We start from the raw sequence: 18,951 nt of genomic DNA on the forward strand, positions 1-18,951 counted from the left end.
CAGTTTGAACCGCAGCAGTATCGACTTTTAATAATTCACAGCAACACGCATTCAGTTCTTTCCTGTTAGTGGTTCGGTCTGAATCAGACTGACACGTCTGCTTCCATCACATCAGCTGATTGATTGATGGAGGAACTGACATCTTGACAGACCAACGTACTGTATGAGTGTGTGTGTGTGTGTGTGTGTGTGTGTGTGTGTGTGTGTGTGTGTGTGTGTGTGTGTGTGTGTGTGTGTGTGTGTGTGTGTGTGTGTGTGTGTGTGTGTGTGCTCCACGCTGCTGGTGGTCCTCTTCTACTGGTGAATCTGCATCACAAACAGCCCCCCTCCCCCCACCCCCTGCTGCTGCTTTCTGAGCTTGAGTCCATACAGCTCTCGCCTGTATAGATATGAATGGTCCCACCAAGCATTCCTGAGTTTAATAGTGAAGGATTTAAGGCGATTCAGACAGATTTACAAAGGACAGGCTGGGCTGCGGTTTTAATTGTCCCTGTGTGACTAATAGTTTGTGGTGCGTGGTGTGTGTGTGTGTGTGTGTGTGTGTGTGTGTGTGTGTGTGTGTGTGTGTGTGTGTGTGTGTGTGTGTGTGTGTGTGTGTGTGTGTGTGTGTGTGAAGGGGGGGGCATTTTAGGAGACAACACAGTGTGTTGAAGGCACTGACTGCTGATGATTTCCATGTGGAGGCGGAGACTTTGTTCGACCAGCAGAGGGGATAGATGAAGAAATAGCTTTTTTTTTTTTAGTTTTATTTCTTCTCTTCTCCACCTGCTTCTTTTCCCCCCTCTTAAAGAAAATAGAAACATGATTCCCAGCACAAGAAAAAAGAAGTGAAGTACAGATTGAGCTTCTTTTTTTTTTTTTTGTTCTGTTTTTCTGGCTAATCTCCAAACTTGAATCAGTCTGCCTTGAAGTCAAGGAGGTGCAGTACTTTCCACAGGCTCCTTCCTCTCCCAGCAGAGACGGAGCGTTCCCTGCTTCTGTCATTATGAGCTGCTCTCCATAAGCTCACCACAAAGCCACCAAATAGCCAAATTGAGAAAACATTACAGAGCTGTTAGAAAAACTAGCTCTCTGGATTGTTCAATGCCACGAGGTTCCACCTCGAGCGCGCCGGGTGTATTATGTTCCTCAGCTCGCGGCGGCGTTTTTGAAGTCCTTCTCGATATCACCGGTATTTTCTCCCCAGCTCCACTGATGATCTCTGACATCTCATTAGCGGATCTGTTCTGCGTATTACTCCCGCTAAGAGATCACGCTGGAAACGGGGAAGTACATTTCTGTAACCAGCCAGAGAAGAAAAGAGTCATTATCATGTCCAATATATAGTTGGCAGGAAAACAGGGACACTTTGCTCGAAGGAGAAAGTACAAACTATGAGATTGTTTCCCAAGATACATTTTCAAAGCTAATTATCTGGCAATAATGACATCATTATAATGATGGTGAGGCTGTTGAAGAATGAATCTGTGTTAGCTCAGCACTCGGTCCTGCTGCGGAGTACGAACAGTTTAATTCTGGTCACAACTGATCAACTCAATAAAAGAAGCGCAGGTTTCTCTCTTTAACATTTATTTTACATCACTGACTATATTGAAATGAACAATTCAGATTCATTTTTCTGGACGTTCGGTTTCCCTCCTCTCCACTGAGGACCTGATGCTGTCAGCTGTGGGTTTGTGGGTTTTGGGTTTGTGCACAGGTGCGATGAACAATGGTGAAAAAAAAAAAGTCAAGAGAAAGTGAAAGTCACGACCTCGACTGAAATAGTCCTGAAGGATTGTTGTCTGCTTCTGTGGCTGCAGAAACCGCCTCCTCTCATCTCTCATCTCCTCTCATCTCCTCCAGCGTTTCAGTTTCCACCTGAATTATTGTAGAATATATAACTGCGTGGATATTCATATTTACAGTCAGTGAAAAGTATGTTTACACGTAGAAAGACTTGTCGGTGTCAGTGTAGGTCACTCGGTTTTATATATGTGATGCAAACACTGAAATACGTTTTAGATTTGAAGGGAATAAATTAACTTAAAGAAATATTATCAGTGATTTTATAAGATAAGATAAGACAAAGCTGTATTAATCCCACAGCAGGGAAATCAGTCATCACAGCAGCTCAAGGATAGAGGTAGCAATCCAATAAAAAATGTCATTTTAGGAAAATGTAAAAAAAAAAAAAAAAAAAAAAAAAAAAGGACAGATATATAAATACACACAGACAAGCTATACATTAAATACATGAAATACACTTTATTGATAATAAAACATTAATATTGCAACTCGGTCAAACAAGTGTATTGTATCGTGATTATGATAGTTTACATTTATGGTATTGATTTGTATTATGAGTATCAGTTTATGTGATTCATATAAATATATATTTATATTTATAAATAAATATATTATTATTAAATATGAATATATTTAAATATGTGCATACAGTAAAAAATAATTGTGCAGAAAAAAACTTAAATGAACAAAAGCTATGTAATATTTGTGTACATGGTGTGCAGCACACATATAAGTGTAAGTCGTAGAAATATGCTGTTTGTACAGTGTATGTATGCTTCTCTACAGTATACAACCTGCTTGAAGATACACTTGACAGTGACTGATCATGTGAACTTTCTAACGTCCCGGCCGAGGACAGTGAGTCTGTGTTTGCAGAGCAGACAGAGTTCAGCCTGAGAGCTTCTTTGTCTCCACGCAGCCGATCACTCAGCGCCACTCGGGTCGATGACTGTTCGGAGGTCGAGGTCAGCCGGTGTCGTCCTCAAGTACGCGAATAATCAGCCCCTGTTAGACTCAGCAGCTTTTTAGCAGCACAAAAAAGCTTTTGCACGACACTTCATAATAAATCATAGTTATGAATCTGATCTAAACAGATTGTTACGCGCGGCGAGTTGTGGCAAACCAACTCTGAAATTGTTTCAAACGCATGAAAAATATTGTTAAATCGCACTGTATTCACAGTCGCTGCCTGTCTCTCTCTGTGCTTAGTGGTCATTAATCATAATCAGTTAGCTGCTTCCATAACTTAACAGAACATAAAGAAGGAAATATGTGTCTCAGGAGGTCGCTGTGCGAGCTGCTCTTCCACGACGAATCTACTCGCCGAGCGTTTTTGTCGAGCGTGAAGCGACACACCCAGTCGAGAGCGTTCGTGCGCTGCCGTCTGGTTTCCTTCACATCCTGTCATTTGCTTTTTGTCTGCGCATAAAGAAGACATCAAGTGAGCTCATAGCAGACAGCTGAGTGACGGAGGAGCTCACCGCTGATGACAGACGCAGAAAGACGGTCCCTGAAACTGCAGTCAGCCACTCACCAGGCTTTTGTCAGTCTTCTTTTTTTTTTTTTTTTTGCTCTGGTTTGGCTGGAGGCCCGTGTGAAGCGCCTGGCCCGGGGGTTAGTCATCACGAGCACAGCTGCCAGCATCTGGCCGCCCCCTGATTACAGGCCTGTTGCTGAGTTGGCTGGGCGTTCCGGTGTTATCCCGTATCACCAGGTGCTTTTACTCGCTCGACTCCGACTCGGGGAGCATCAGAATGAGGAACGTAGTTTCCACCTACGGTCGTTATGGACATCCGGCTTCTCCTCTCTGACAGGTTGAGGTGTTGCTAGGTGGAGCTTTGAGGCGGGCGTGTACCGAATCAGTGTGGGATTTATTAAAAAGAGGAAATACCTCACAGCTGCTGGCGTGAATGTGACCTGATCATTAACACCTTTCAGCATGAGGTCGTTTTAAAATAGAGACTTTAGAATCACAGACGTCAGGAGCTTCATTAGAGATGATATCAGTTAGAGTCCACTTTTATTTCCTCTTCAGGCTGTTCAAATAATGTCACTGTCTGACAGTATTATATTGCATTAAATGACACTATATAATATGTGCATGCTCTGGGCTGCATTGGCCTGCTTGAGGGGTCCTGGGGGCAATAAATCCTACGTAGCCCCCCTTTCCTCGTGAGTACAGTGCATACATACATACTACAGCTAACAATTATTTTCTTCATTAATTTAGTTAGAAAATAGTTCAAATGTCCCTGAAATTTGAGCAACATCCCAAATGACAAAAACAAACAACGAAGCTGGAGCCAGTGATTTGTGTGTATTGGCTTCAAAATCCAGATTTTGACTACTATCATTAACTAATCGGTTAAATTACTTATTGTTTCAGCTTTATATGGCATCTTATTCTAAAATACACACTGCAGTATGCACAATTTTATCACAATATCACCCAAATGTATAAGACGTGAAGCAGGATATGAGTTCGCTATAGTTTGAACCCTCTACAAGAAAGGTCCTATTCATAATAACGGATATTGTGTTTTAGGAAATGTGAAGTTTCTGAAATTAGTTAAAACCAAGAAGGTTGGTGATGCAGTCTATCTCGGACCTTTTCGTAAACATAGAAATATTCTCGGCGTCATATTAAACATATTTCCCGACATGCAGACTGGCATGTTTGGTATCATTGAGAAATCTGAGATATGTAACTTCTAAATGTTGGTTTGTTTGAACAAAGTTCGACCGCGCGGCTCGTGATGTTGAAGAGGTGAACAGCTGCTTGTGTTTTATTTTGGTCGCAGTCGTCTCCACTACTTTATTTTCACTTTTCAAAGATGGAGGTGATCCCTGACAATGAGGTGCGTTTGCACTCTTACAGATTTGTCCCACTTGCTGTGCGGCTGATTGTTTTCTGTCTTTGTGCAGAATGAAATATGAAAACGGCAGCCCGGTGCTGAAACAACCAAAACCGAGTGTGTGTGTGTGTGTGTGTGTGTGTGTGCGTGCGCGTGCGTGCGTGTGTGTGTGTCACCTCATCTGGTGGAGCAGTGAACTGGTTGACAGACTGGAGATGCTCAGCGACCTGGGGAGCCCCCTTCACCCCTCCACCCTTCCCCCACCCGTCCACAGCCGTGTGTGTGTGTGTGTGTGTGTGTGTGTGTCGCTGCTGTGATCTGATTTAACCGTGCGGCGTGTCGGAGAACTGCAGGCCCGGCTCGGATCTGCTGGCAATCAGCAGCGTGTTGGACCAGACAGCTCCGTGCAAAATTACAGTGGCGGCTGGAGGGGCCCTGGATAAGATTTCCCGGAGATGGATTCGGTCCAGGACTGATTAAAGAGCATATGAGCACTGATTAATACGATCATCGTCCTGATGACAGACGTATTCCTATAATAAATGGATGTTTATGATGCCAGCCTTCAGCGATCATATGTCCCTACGTTCGGCTAAAGAGCAGCGCTGGTTTTAATTTGAAATTTGAATATTTCTCAAGTTGGATGCTAAACATCAGACGATAAGGGAAGGAGAGCAGCTGCCTCGGTATGAAGCCACAGATAAGTCTGACTGTAGGGGTTGCAACCTCCAAATAATAGCAGCGCCTCAGGACGGCAACCCGGTGTGCCTTCAGTCTGCAGCACACTGCATTCTGGGAATTACATCACTTATCAATCCCCGTGGAGCTCAGATGTCCAATCAGAGTTTCAGATTGGGGTGCCGGCCCTCAGGCTGCGCTTTGACATTTAAGGAACACAAAGAGGTGTAAGGCCGTTTGGCTGCTTAGCAGCTCCTGTATATATCCTGAGTCACCGCGCCGGGTCCGGCTCTAATCGGCTCTGTGCCTTTTCACTCCGCAGTCTTTGTTTTATCAAGATAAACGATAAAGCCACTGTGTATGCAAACGCATATATCTGCTTAGGCCGGTCCTGCGTTTGGAAAGACATGCCTCGCAGCGGCTCGTAGCAGAAAGGTCACAGACGTAGTGGATCAGCACAGCCCACTGTGTACATTAGAACAAGTACCAGTGCTTTCATTCCTCATCTGGCCGCTGCCTGTTGGTTTCACAGTGGATTCCTTCCGACAGTCCGTGTGCTGAGCCGGAGTTAGATAGCATCATTATAACACAGCTCACCAACAGAAGGGATTTGGACGAGCGTGGCATATTTTTATGACTTCATCAGGCTGTCTGGGCGATGAATTCTGCAGATCTCAGGAAATTCAGCAATTAAGAGCGAGGATATCAGGCTGTACATCATGCAGCCCGGCGGGTTCTGGGGATTTACTCTGATTAAGTGGGTTCAGATGGAAAAACGGGCTGCGAACAAAACCCAGGTTTATTATTTACAGACTGGCCGAGCTCTCCCTCCCGTTTCAGACCGTGTCATTTATTTCCAGCGACCTCCCTGAAACCAGCTCCCCTCCGCACCGCCTCACATCACATCACATCCAACACACATGCTGGCCTGCTGTGTATTGTCATGATAATTATGATTGCCAGGCTACGTCAACAAATGTCGTTTTTGTGGCAGCCTGAGACATTTATTACAAACAAGCGTTTCTGATGTGATGCAGTCAGGAGGCTCGGCTTCAGTTCTGTGGTAGATACTTGGGTTTGGCACAATCAAGCTGCAGCACACTTTCACTTTACGTTCCATATCATTGTTCTCTGAGTCACACTGCTGTTTGCCGTCTTGATTATTCTGCCCTTCTAAAACATGACCTGGTTTCTGGGAGGCAGAGCAGGAAATTGCAGTTCACACCTGGAATTGTTAAAAATGTGCCTCACTGCTTATATTTCATGTTATGTGTGGGAAACTGCAAAAGAAGGAAATATATATTTGCAATTGGCAAAGAGGAGAGGATTTATTTGGCCTTGTTATATTTGGTCCCGTGTTCCTGAGCCTTCGGGTCTGGTGAGATTATCCTGACAAGTCCAGAAGGCTTTCTCTGTAGGATAATTATGAGTACTTTTACATTTTATTGAAAATGTATACCTCGCCTTTTGTCACTGGAACTATATTTCTAATTTCCCTCCCAACAAGAGGATCCCGTTTTGTGTAAGCGATGGAAAAGATTGTCCTGTTGGGTGGTAGCGCTGGCAGGATTATATTTTCAAGTCATTATAAGAACCAACTGCCAGTAGGTTACCTTTAATGTCCAGGTTCACTCAGGCAGACATGCTCCGTGGCGTTATTGTCACCAGGGCAACCGCAGCCGAAGCAGTCAGAGGCTCACATAAGGTATCAGGATGATGCTTTTGACGTATAGTCTGTTCAGTGTTACTTTCCACACTCTAATGATTGTGATGGGTATATATACCACCTTCCCTCCTGGTGCACTAATGGTGCCCAAGGCGGCCTCTCCCCATAGAAAGCACCGAAATTTAGAGTTATTTACTGTTGTGCTGTTGTATAATACGTTGGTGTTGAATACATAATAAGAGGAGGAGTCAGCTCAACAGTCTGGAGAACAACTGGACACAAAGAGACCGCTCACAAGTTTATACAGATGTTGAATCCCAAAAATGTCGCTCAGCACTCCTCCTGCTGTCAGCACAGTCCCTCCGGTGTTGTTCTAAAAATACTATTATACTATATTACTGCTACAATAAAAGTCCCCTTAACCTCCCTGCATATGAATTCCCATAATCCTGTTTTCATGAGGCTGGATCCATGGTGCCTCTGTTCTATGACGACACCGCTGGGTCACAAACCTTATTCAGAGAGCGTATTTAGCAAGCGGCCTGTTTTATGAAGGCTATATTAATGTCTTTATTGAAATGTAACAAATTAAAATATTATTTTAAAAATGAATGAATAATTAAAAATGCAAAGAAATACGTACCAATCACTTACACCTTTTTAATTTGGTTGTTTTATTCTCAAAGGTTACAAAGGGGAGCGGGCATGCTGGGAAATCACAATTATGTTACTCTGCAGCATGCAGCACATACATCTACATCTACTCAGCTAGCCAGTGAGAGAGGAAGACGGATTAGTTCATGTTGATTCTCAGTTCAGTTCGCGACACACCACCGTAAAACTCTGATTATCCAAAGAAGAGGGAAATTACTGTTCTTGTGTGTGAATCTATCAGCCTTGTATCCTGTATGTGTGTGTGTGTGTGTGTGTGTGTGTGTGTGTGTGTGTGTGTGTGTGTGTGTGTGTGTGTGTGTGTGTGTGTGTGTGTGTGTGTGTGTGTGTGTGTGTGTGTGTGTGTGTGTGTGTGTGTGTAGTCCCGTCCATTTGTGAAGGGATAACCCCATAATGCGTTTTAGAGCCCGGTGTGAACAACACCATCATTTCACCATCACAGGTATACAATTATGTAAATTTAGGCCGCAGCACAATAGAGCCAAAATTACTCTATTCTCAACCCCACATGGGGGAAAATAAATACGGCTGCTGCGGACCCAATTCTTGCTGACGTGAAGAAATCAGGAAGTGTGCTGAGAGCGTGTGATGATAGGCTGCCAGCGCTGCTCCCTAATTTCGACACTGACCCGGGAAAGCTGAGTGCTTCCTCGATAAGCGGGTTCCCTGCTGCTCTGACAATTACGTAACAAAGCTGACCAGTGATTTCTGCATCTCTCACACTACTGAACAGCATTCTGATATTATGTGAGAGCAACCGGCATGGAGCACCACTGTGTGTTAAAATGAACTGCTGTCAGGAGGCATTGGAGGAGCAATCATGCACCGTGCGCCTCGCGTGTGCATGTCAGTGTGGCATGAATGCAATTTCCCCACCGACTTGCACTGTGATTGTGATTCCTGGCTGCACAGTCGCACACAGGCCTGTACTTAAGCTGTTAGGTGTGGCTGATGCACTTGGTGACTCACACTAAAAAAACATTTACTTGCTGGAGTGGAGGCACAATTCAAGGAGGGATTCTATTAAGTGGAGAAAATCTCTCTGACGTGTAATGTGCTCTGCTCACGGCCAAACACACCTCGACACCGTTTGATGAGGATGTCTCCATCAGTCCTCTGTCACATTTAAAAGAGAAAAGAGTTAGAGTCGATGGCAGTCTGTTGATCCACAGAACTCATGTAAATATGGTCCTCAAACTGGGAAATATAAGGGGGGGGGGGTATGTGATATGCTGTCAGCGGTCATTGCATCAGATGTGTGTTAATAACCATCCCATCACCGTCTGCAGCTGTCAGGCCTATATAACATGAAAGACCCGGCCGGGTCTCCTCCACATCAGGCCCAGCTAATTGCTTTCAAACGGAGGCGCCTTTGACCTCCCGCGTGGTCACTAAAGGTGTCCCTGCCTCTGATGACATTGTTATTCAGCCAGCGCTCTGTCCTCTGCCGGGCTCTTTAAATCTCTAATTTCAAACATGCTTGGTTCAAGGGTATCTGCGAGCACCTCCACAGGAACCGTTGGGTTCCCAAAATTAGAATATTTGCCAGATCGGTTGACAGATACCTACAAGCGGGGGTGGAGTGATATTTGTTGAAGTACCGGAGCGTGCCTGTGATGTGTGTGTGCACGGATGGCTCGCTTCTAAGGTGTAAACACTGTTCATACGGTGGCAAGTCAGTAATAAGGACATAAGTCAGTTTATTGTCATTATAAAAATACAACAGTTGGCAACTCAGGATCGGCAGCAATGAACAAGATAAAAAACAGATAAAACTAAGATCAAATAAGACGAACGATGGCAGTCAACCATAGATGTATAGTAGCTAAAAATAAGTGTCATAATAACATTGTATATATTTCTATTGCTTTGATTTTATACATTTATCAAGAGATTTCTGTTAGTGTGACTGTTCAACTTCGGGCACATGTTCCTGCACAAGTTTCACAATAAAAGATATTGTAAAATATGAGGGCTACTAGAGGGCTTTTAATTTTAAATAATAGAGGTAGTGTTGAGTTTGCAGTAACTTTGACTGCGCAAATGGCAGCAAATCATTGCAAGACTTCAGGTTGATAAAATATTAATTAAAGAATAAATTCATACATCTCAAATGTAATTATAACAAATTTGACCATAACATTAGTTTTTATTGGCTCTGTTGAATGATATGCTTTATATCTTCAAACATTCAAAACATGTTAATGAATTTTAATCAGGTGACGAAAACTGGACATTTAATTTCCTCATTTTAATAAAATAAGTGTTGGAGCACTTCACCGCGTCGGTTTGGTTTTGAAAGAGATAATTGTAGGAGGTGCAGGTTGTTGGCCAGAAAACCAAAACTGTAGGCTAAAAGAGGGATGAAATAGCGAAGTGTTGTCGGCACCCCGAGCGACACCTTCGGCCTGCTTGGGTCTAAGGAGAGGTGACATGTCAGCAGGTGGTGGGACGCCATGCCGTGCAGAGTCTCGGTGCCACCGGGGGGAGACGCCGGCTCTGCAGCCCAGCAGCAGACGTGTCACATCCACTCTGACACTTCCCCTCACATTCTTCAGAGCCGGCTCCATCAGTGTCCTCCATCCTTTACTCTGCGACTCACTGAGCGTGCTCCGGCTACCGAAGGGAATTCTTTCCATTCAAGTATCCTCCAGGTGTGTTGAACGGCCTTCAGAGATGAGCTGCACGCTCGTGTCACTCGGTCAGGTGGGGAGGATTCGGGGGTGGATGACATCACCCTACACACACCGAACACACACACACACACACACACACACACACACACACACACACACACACACACACACACACACACACACACACACACACACACACACACACACACACACACACACATTCCTGCTGGAAAAATCGATGGCATGAAATCTGGTGAAATCTTAAAATGTAAATTGGATGGTGCACACGGGGAGAGACAGACTCTCCCCACCAGGAAAGTCAGTCTCCCTTTGACAACCTACGTACAATCCTCAACTCATGCAAGCAATTTTCTGTGCCAGAAACGCGTCTTTGTTTTCACGGTGAGCAACATTTAACCAGAACGCTCGTAGCTTTGAGCATAAAGAGAATTCCAGCCGCAGAGATGTCGGTTTACTCATCCTGCACGGCTCTGCAGTGGTTTTGTCGAGACTTTTCAAGTCTGGGAAAATAACCCCGTGGTGGTGTCATCAGGATTATCAGGGCTTGTTCTCTGAGACGACAGTTTTAACAGAAAGCCTGAGTTTCGAACGGGGCACTTAACAGCTGAGGCAATCTGTTTAAAGTGTTGTTGAGTTATGAAGATGGAGGACAAATTGTTTTGGAGCCTGTTCAATGCAAAGCCCTAAAAACCAGGATGTCTTCAGTCACATCAGCTTAGTTTTAGACTCCTGGTTTAACTAAGAACACGACTAAGTTGCATTGTGAAAACAGCAGGATGTTTGGTGCTTGACCAATACTGAGTACTAAAAGTCTCAAGACACCGCTGCTTCACTGAGTCACTGCAGTAAACAAATAGCCAGACTGCATCTTCAACTGAACGTCCAGAATTCCTCTCAAGGAGAATTATTGGTGTCAACAATGAGTAATCAACATGTTCAGGGTGCTGTGCAGGGATCACTCCTTAAATGTCACTTTCTCCTGAGCGGCCAACGTTTCACAGCAGTCACGCTCTGCTCTGTTATGGGAGCCGCAGCATCAAGTAGAAGTAATCTTGATTATGTCATACCTCGTTAGTGTCAGCCCGGCCCGGGACCCGACTGTCGCCAGGCTTTTGTTTCACAGGCTGCTGGAGATGATGTGTTAAAAGGCTTCAGACTAATAACTGGCCTCCCCTGAACTGTAAATATTCAGCTCTGCAGCGATGAAAGAGGAAACTGAATGGACCTGTACAGTATGTTTAATGCATCAGGAGCTGCCAATGTGTGAACTACTGGATAAGATGGAGAGCACAGATTTTAAGTATGTTAACAGATTATTGGAAAAAAAAACATATTCAGCTTGAAAATAGTGTAAAATTTGCTTTTAACCAAAGTTTCATCTGCGGCACAAAAAGTTTCATTTCTAAGGAAAAAAGTATCCAAATGTGCGCTCGTTTCATTTCGGTAGACGTGCTCCATGTTTGTTTCTGCAGAAACCACAGGATTTTTTTTGTATTTGGATTATTTTCTGCAGGAGACGTTGTCATCTCCTGTTCAAATTAAAAACCTGTTACAAACCTTTAAACACTGTTAAACACCAGCAATCTTCAACACAGATGGTGCCGTAGGCGTTGAGATACGCCAGCACATCCTCAAAACAGCAGTAATTAATATATGAGTTTATAGCATCGGTTCGGTCCATAAGGCGAGCAGGGAGGCAGAGAAAGACTCTTGTGTAATAAACTACCTCTGCTCTGCTTCCTGCCTCAGAGAGGAGGATATTAAAAAATGCACTGTCTAATGTATTCATAAATGCAGAGTATGGAAGCGACTGGCTTCTGGATCAGTTAGCTTTACAGGAGAAGCTGTTCGGGGTCACTAACACCTTTTCTAATATTGCAAAATGAATGCACAAATGCCTTCCCAAACAGGCTCTGTAAGAGCAGCAGAACAATTACGCAATTTTCCGCCGTGCTGAGCCCCGCAGGTAGGCTGCAAGTCTGAGAGAGGCTGACTGCTCCTCCATGATATCAAGTCAGTCATTAACGGCTGTCACGCAGTGCCGCCTGGATGATTCAGGGGGGAGACGGACGGAGCCGGAGGAGCACTTTTTCTTCAAATCATCTCTCAGCTGTGGTCCTGATTCACCGTCCTGAGAAATGGATAATTTCTTCTCCGTTCTGAAAATCTCCTTCTTGTGATGGTCATCCTTTAGCTGTGAGTCCTGTTCACTGATCTCATGCTTCCTGAGGAAACACATGGCCCCATGCAGCTCTCTGTCACCCGTGGAGGAGGGAGGAGAGAGGGAGGAGAGAGGGGATAATATCACGGCGGTCACGTGAAACCATGCAGCAAGAACCAAAATTTGCCTGTTCATGTTTGATATGTTGGTGTGGGGCCACATACTGCCCACTTTAATCTCAAGTGGGCCAGACCAGTAAAATCATAGCATAATAACGCATACATAATGACAATATTTCTCTATGTTTAAATCATTGGTGAAGGTTTTTGGATGATAAACCCTATTTTAAGGTCTTTCTACAATAAACTAGAAACATAAAGAGCAAAAACTCAGACATCAGCCCACTGTTTATCTGCCTTGGCTCTCCTCTGCAGATTGCCTCCGGAGCAGACGTCGCATTTACGCTGTTTTTGAAGCAATTACTGGATCGATAAAAAAAAAAAAAATTACAAAACGTTTGTACTCATAAACCTCCATATTCTCATAGAAATGCAATTTGTCTTTCTGTAATTTTCACACTTAGCAAAGTCATCTGGCGGGCCGAGCTGGACCCCCTGGCGGGCCGGATTCGGCCCGCGGGTTGTATGTTTGACACCCCTGGTTTACCCCATACTGAGATCAACAGTTTGAGACCTGGTACTGGTTTACCAGCCATACTGGTCAGTCAGGATGTTTCACCATGTCCAAACTGATCGGGTCCCATAGTTGGTAGCTTGAGACACTAGCAAGTTGCATCATGGGAAGTGAAGATGGGAAGATTACCCAAAAAACGCGTGAAAGTAAGGGATATGTCAGGATATTCAAAAGGCCTGCATGTAACCATCTGGTGTAACTGAAGATACCACCGAGTTGCATCATGGGAATTGTAGGATCTCATCTTTTTGGAATCAGCCTATTCTGCATCAATTTCAACCCTACTGTTTGTTTCTCCCTCTGGCAAGTAATCCTCCTTTTTGGATGAAGACATGTAAAACATGTCAAACATGGTTAATAGTTAATGGCCAAAGTTAGAGGCAGACACGACCAAAACAAGTTTATTACTTGGGAACAAACACAAGTTTACAACATAATTTCTCGACGGCTGGAAGATTAAAACATAGATTTGGATTGTATCATCAGCCTGTTGGTTTTCTACTTGCTGATTGATTTCAGACAGAATTCATAGATACACCAGACACTTTATGGTTCAGAGGTTTTTATGACCTTCAGCAAGAAGCAGCTGGACAATCTTTTATTCAATTTTGTGGGCTATTTTGTTTTCTAAAGAAATCATAGACAAACGAAAACACAGAAACATTAGTTATTTATTTTTATATTTAAAACAATGCTCCCTTGTATTTAGTCAGAAAATAAGGATCGTAAAAGGTCTCTTGAGTTGTGGTCAGAAGCACAGAAAGAGTTCCTGACTATATAAATATAACTCTTAAAGCAGCTTCTCTCCGTCCACATGCAGTGTATAAAACAGCATCTGCAGGGGCTGAAAGCAAATGTCAAATTAAAGCAGTAAACACAGTGAAGAAGCATCATTTAGCGCCCATAAACCCGAAGCAGAATTATGTTGGTGAAGAGAGAAGTCCGTATTTCAAGGACGCCGTCTGGATGGCGGTTGAGCACGCAGCCAAATTGGATGAAGTTAAGCTGCACTAACTGCTTGTTGTGACTCGGGAGTGAAAACTCAATCGTCCCTTTGACCGGCCGACGGCGCTGAGAAAGGAAACATTGTTCCTCTGTTTTGGGTGGATTATGAGGGGACATGTCACAGCAGCAGGTTTCTGACAAGGTCCCGGGTGTCCGCTGTTGTGCGCGTTACTGTCAGGAATGCCGATGAGGCCTAATGAGGTTTTAATCCAGCCGGAGTGATTAGTGGCGGGTCATCTTAAAACAATCGGGGGTCAGGCTGTATTACGGCGACAGAGGTCCGCTCCCACCGGGTCACCGAGCACGGCGCAGACACTTCGGAGCTGCTGCTCGTCCACGCAGAGCAGCTAGATCTTTGTTTTTAAGAGTAGAAGATAAATCTCCAGGTTTCCACCGTTCACTTCTCAGGTTGTGGAACATGTCGAACCGCTGCTTCATCTGTGTCATCATTTGTACGTTGCTTCAAATGAGATGATGAACTAAATTTGTATGATTACAGAGCCATTGAAGTATTTGCATCTCTGACTTCGGAGTAAATTCTTCATTCAGCAGCTTTCTTTTTTCATGTGAAAGCACTCTGCTGATCTGTCAGAGACTCAGGAAACAAATCAAAGCACCAAGTCTGACAAGTGGCTTTTACCTCGGAGTTCAAGTCATCCCCAGGACGGCTTTTCAAACTCGCTAAGACGTGTTAATTAATATATTTTGCCCCCAGGAGCGGTGTGAGTCATCAAGATTTCACAGTATGTTTACAGAAAGGATTTTGGGGCAGTTTAGAGTGCACATTTGCAGTAAGCATATTTTTGAAAGCATCGTCTCCTCGGGGTGAGGTTGAGTAATCCACAAAGCCTGCCATCTCTTCCCTCACTGGGGTCTTTAAGAAAAGTGCTGTGAAATGATGGTGATTATAATCAAGACGACGATGATAATGATGCACTGTAAAGGTAACAGAAGATATTCCAGAAGCAGCAGCTGTGGAGCTCCTAACTACTGTAACACGCTGCTTCAAGCCTCAAACTCATTAAAGACCAGGAGACTTTTTTTTATTACATTAAAAACTGTGTCAACAATAGAAGAGTTCCATTCAGCTTCATGAAGCGTTTTGGTATCTTCAGCTGAACTGTCTGAATGCAGCTTTGTGCATTCGAAGAGTCACATGTTTTTCCTCAGAACTTAGAATTAATACTCTTACATTCATCACATTAACAAAAAAAATGTTAGTCTGAAAGTCAATGAAGGAAGCCTTAATTGTGGACACGGGGACCTTTGTCATGTCTTTAAATAACATTTGATCTACGGTTCTTCATCGCAGCTTTCTTTAGTTTGTACATAATCCTACATGGACGTGTCGTAGTGGCAGTTCCAGCAGCTGTCCTAGCAGCGTCAGCAGTATTTTAGAGCACCAGCAGTAGCTTATTAGCAGCATTTAAATCCAAGTACAGCAGCAGTAGTTGGTGCTACAGCACAGGTGCTCAGAATCAGCAGCAGTACATAATAATTGCAGACGTCCGTCCACCTCTGAGCTGTGTCCGAGGTTTCCTCCTGTTGAAAGGGAGTTTTTTCCACAACCACATCCTCACCGACTCATCCAACACGAACGCAGTCGCACATATCACCAAATTGTCTCTTTATTATATCCAACCCACCACCTCGTCCTCCCACGGCTCATTCCTCACAGGAACACGCACACATGCACAAAAAAACGTGCTTACATACAAGCGCACCAGAAAATAGAGAAGACCGACATGCCTTGTTTTTGTTTTTGTTTGTTCCATTTATGTCTGTTATTTTTGTTGGTACTATTGTTAATACACTACTGTTTTACACACTCCTGTGTGTGTGTGTGTGTGTGTGTGTGTGTGTGTGTGTGTGTGTGTGTGTGTGTGTGTGTGTGTGTGTGTGTGTGTGTGTGTGTGTGTGTGTGTGTGTGTGTGTGTGTTCACTGTTTAGTAAATCTAATCCAGACACCCAGACCCTCAGAATGAGTCATGCAAAGAGATGGAGATAATTGGTGTGCATAAGACGGGTGTCAGAAGGTTACAGGTACACCCGTCTCCCTCTAAGAGGCTTCCTCAGCTCCTCTGTCATCAGGGACACTAAGTGCTGCTTGTTCCACTGGAAATGTTGGAATTAATTGAACCAAATTGTCATTCATAATCTACATGTTGCAGTTTTCTACGGGCCGGGATGACGCCACCTCCCGCTGTTTGCACTGTAATTGAAATTTTGATCATGAGGTGTAAACATTCGGAGGCGTCCGCGTGAATATTCATCAGCTCAGGAGGAGGAGTCGAGTTTATGCTTGTGCGTGCTGAGAGGGTTTGCCCTCCACTTATTGACATGTTCTTCTCTAAACAGCTCCGTCCCAGGTCAGCGAGGTCATCAAGGAGAAAGTGCAGCAGCGCAGCATCCAGCTCTCCTGGCAGGAGCCCCAGCAACCCAACGGAGTCATCACCGAATACGAAATCAAATACTACGAAAAAGTGAGTTTGCAGCAGATTTGTTTGTCTTCGTCTCTCTGAAGCTCTTTCCTTTCCATCTCTCAGCCTCACGTCCCCTTTTGCCGACTCTTCATTTTGCATTCTGGTCTGCATGCTGCTGTGAGTGGAATTCATGAGATTCTGCAAGTACCTTCTTTGTCTCATAATTGCAATAATGAATGAGATGCTCATAAGATTTTAATCAGGCTGTAGTCCTTCACAGTCGCCCCCACGCACATGTTAGCACACACACAATACATGGCTGCCACACTGCCAGAATGAGCAATCTGTTAGCATTATCTCCTTCCTCCTTCCACACAGATTACACGGCTGCTTCGCCGTGTTTCAAGTCTGAGCGCATCAGCTTTTTACAGCCAGGTTTAATGGAGCGGATTTAACCCAGCGAATCAAAGGCAGGGTAGCAGAGCTGTGATGCCGGTCCTGCCAGCCGCAGCCTCCCGCACACACACACACACACACACACACACACACACACACACACACACACACACACACACACACACACACACACACACACACACACACACACACACACACACACACACACACACACACACCGACCAATCAGTCTCCTGCGTCACGTACGGTGGCTGTGCTCTGCCCAGCTGTAAAAGTGGGAAATTGGAAACAATGACTACACCCCTAACAGCCCCTGGCATCCCATTTGGGCTGCCGAGCAAAACATTTACAGATCAACAACAAAGTACACAATGCACGCAGCGTGTGCATCCCTATGCAATCCCTGATAGAGAGGCTATTTTCACGTGTACTTATGTTCTCTATGCGGTCGGCTGCATCGTGGCAAGACGATCTTTTCAGTTAAAACCGGAGGTCTTCTGTGTAATCTACAGGCAGCATGAGGAAACACAAGAGAAATGTGATGTTAGTGTCCTTTTTTAATACAGCCAATTCTCAAATAAAACACAGTAACTGCTGGGCCAGAAGACATCGGAGGGGTGGCAGTTCTCCGTACAATAACATCACCGTTCATTTAATATATTCATCATATTGCACATGTGTAGTACACTTATGTATTCATTGATTTTCTCTGTATATTTTCTATTTGCCTTAACTTTACTGGTTTTTTTTTCCCCATCATTGTTAATCTGCTGTTAATGAATCATTTCTTAAGTACAGATGTGTAGCTGTTTGTTGAAGTACCAGAGTTGTGTTTCATTTCTAACGTTCATTTCCACCTGTTCCTGCGTGGCAAGTTTCCACGAGAGCAGATCAAAATCAGTCCTGGAGTCGACATTGTGAATCACTTGCGACAACTTTGACCTTCCATTTTTTTTTATGACATAAAATTGACAGATTATTGGATTTTGAAGCACTTTAAAAATGTAAATTAATTTCAGTTGGATCAAGACAATTTTTATTTTCTCACTTGGAGAATGAAAAGTGTTGGAGGGTCGTTCCGGCAGCAGTACACCTGAAGAATGCTTAAGAATAACACAAGATAACATAAGGTGGATTATGTCCTTTTAATGGGCAGTGCATGTCCAGAAGATATATGATAAAAAAAAATAGGTTCATAAAAAGATAAACTAAGAGGAAAGCAAATGAATAAAATGACATATGTCTAACAATGGCATTATAATTATGCTAAATTTAGCAAGACATAAAAACGAATGAAAGTCTGAAGTATGAAGTCTGTCTCTATTAAAACCCTCATTTAAATATAGGTCAAATGATGATATATATAGATGGAAAATGAAAATGACGAGTAAATCTGAATGGCTTCATCTCTAGTTAGATGAAACTTTGCTGTATCACATTCATTGAGTTTACAAAGTGCAGGTAATTACATCCTCTGAAGTCTTTCTGTGCTGCGTTCAAAGCCCAGACTTTACAGATAACAGCACTTCAATGGGACTCAATTATAAGCTGTTTTTCTCTCAGCAGTTAGATGTCCTTTTTCTGCCTGATTGCTAAAACATAAATTTATTTTTGGAAGAAGAAATAACGAAGTTGTGATTTGTTCCCTGTGCAGGAGCAGAAGGACCGGATCTACTCCACCGTGAGGTCCAAGTCTACGTCCGCCACCGTCAACAACCTGAAGCCCAGCACGGCCTACGTGTTCCAGATCAGGGCTTTCACCGAGGCCGGCTACGGAACCTATGGACCACGGCTGGAGATCACCACCAAGGAGGAGACCACAGGTAGGCCTGGAGGTACCATCGGTTCTGTACACAAACCGGGCTCTGAGCAGACAGCTGAGTTATTATCACTTATCACAGGGCTGTATGTTCTGAGTGTGAGTCCCTGTTTGGGC

General features: G+C 43.9%; 1 protein-coding gene across 4 annotated transcripts in view; it reads left to right on the forward strand.

Annotated features, from left to right (window-relative positions):
• Positions 1-18,951, forward strand: part of epha7 (eph receptor A7) — an 88,580-nt gene that overhangs the window by 49,178 nt on the left and 20,451 nt on the right. For all 4 annotated transcript variants that reach the window (XM_069705822.1, XM_069705823.1, XM_069705824.1 and 1 more), the window contains exons 6-7: positions 16,534-16,658; positions 18,670-18,838. In XM_069705822.1, the coding sequence (XP_069561923.1) occupies positions 16,534-16,658; positions 18,670-18,838 (294 nt within the window). The remainder of the gene's footprint in view (positions 1-16,533; positions 16,659-18,669; positions 18,839-18,951) is intronic.

Source organism: Brachyistius frenatus, unplaced genomic scaffold, assembly GCF_029030835.1.
Source record: "Brachyistius frenatus isolate BFR_SWC_R1_liver_20210118 unplaced genomic scaffold, ASM2903083v1 Contig_59, whole genome shotgun sequence".
Classification (NCBI taxonomy): Eukaryota; Metazoa; Chordata; class Actinopteri; family Embiotocidae; genus Brachyistius; species Brachyistius frenatus.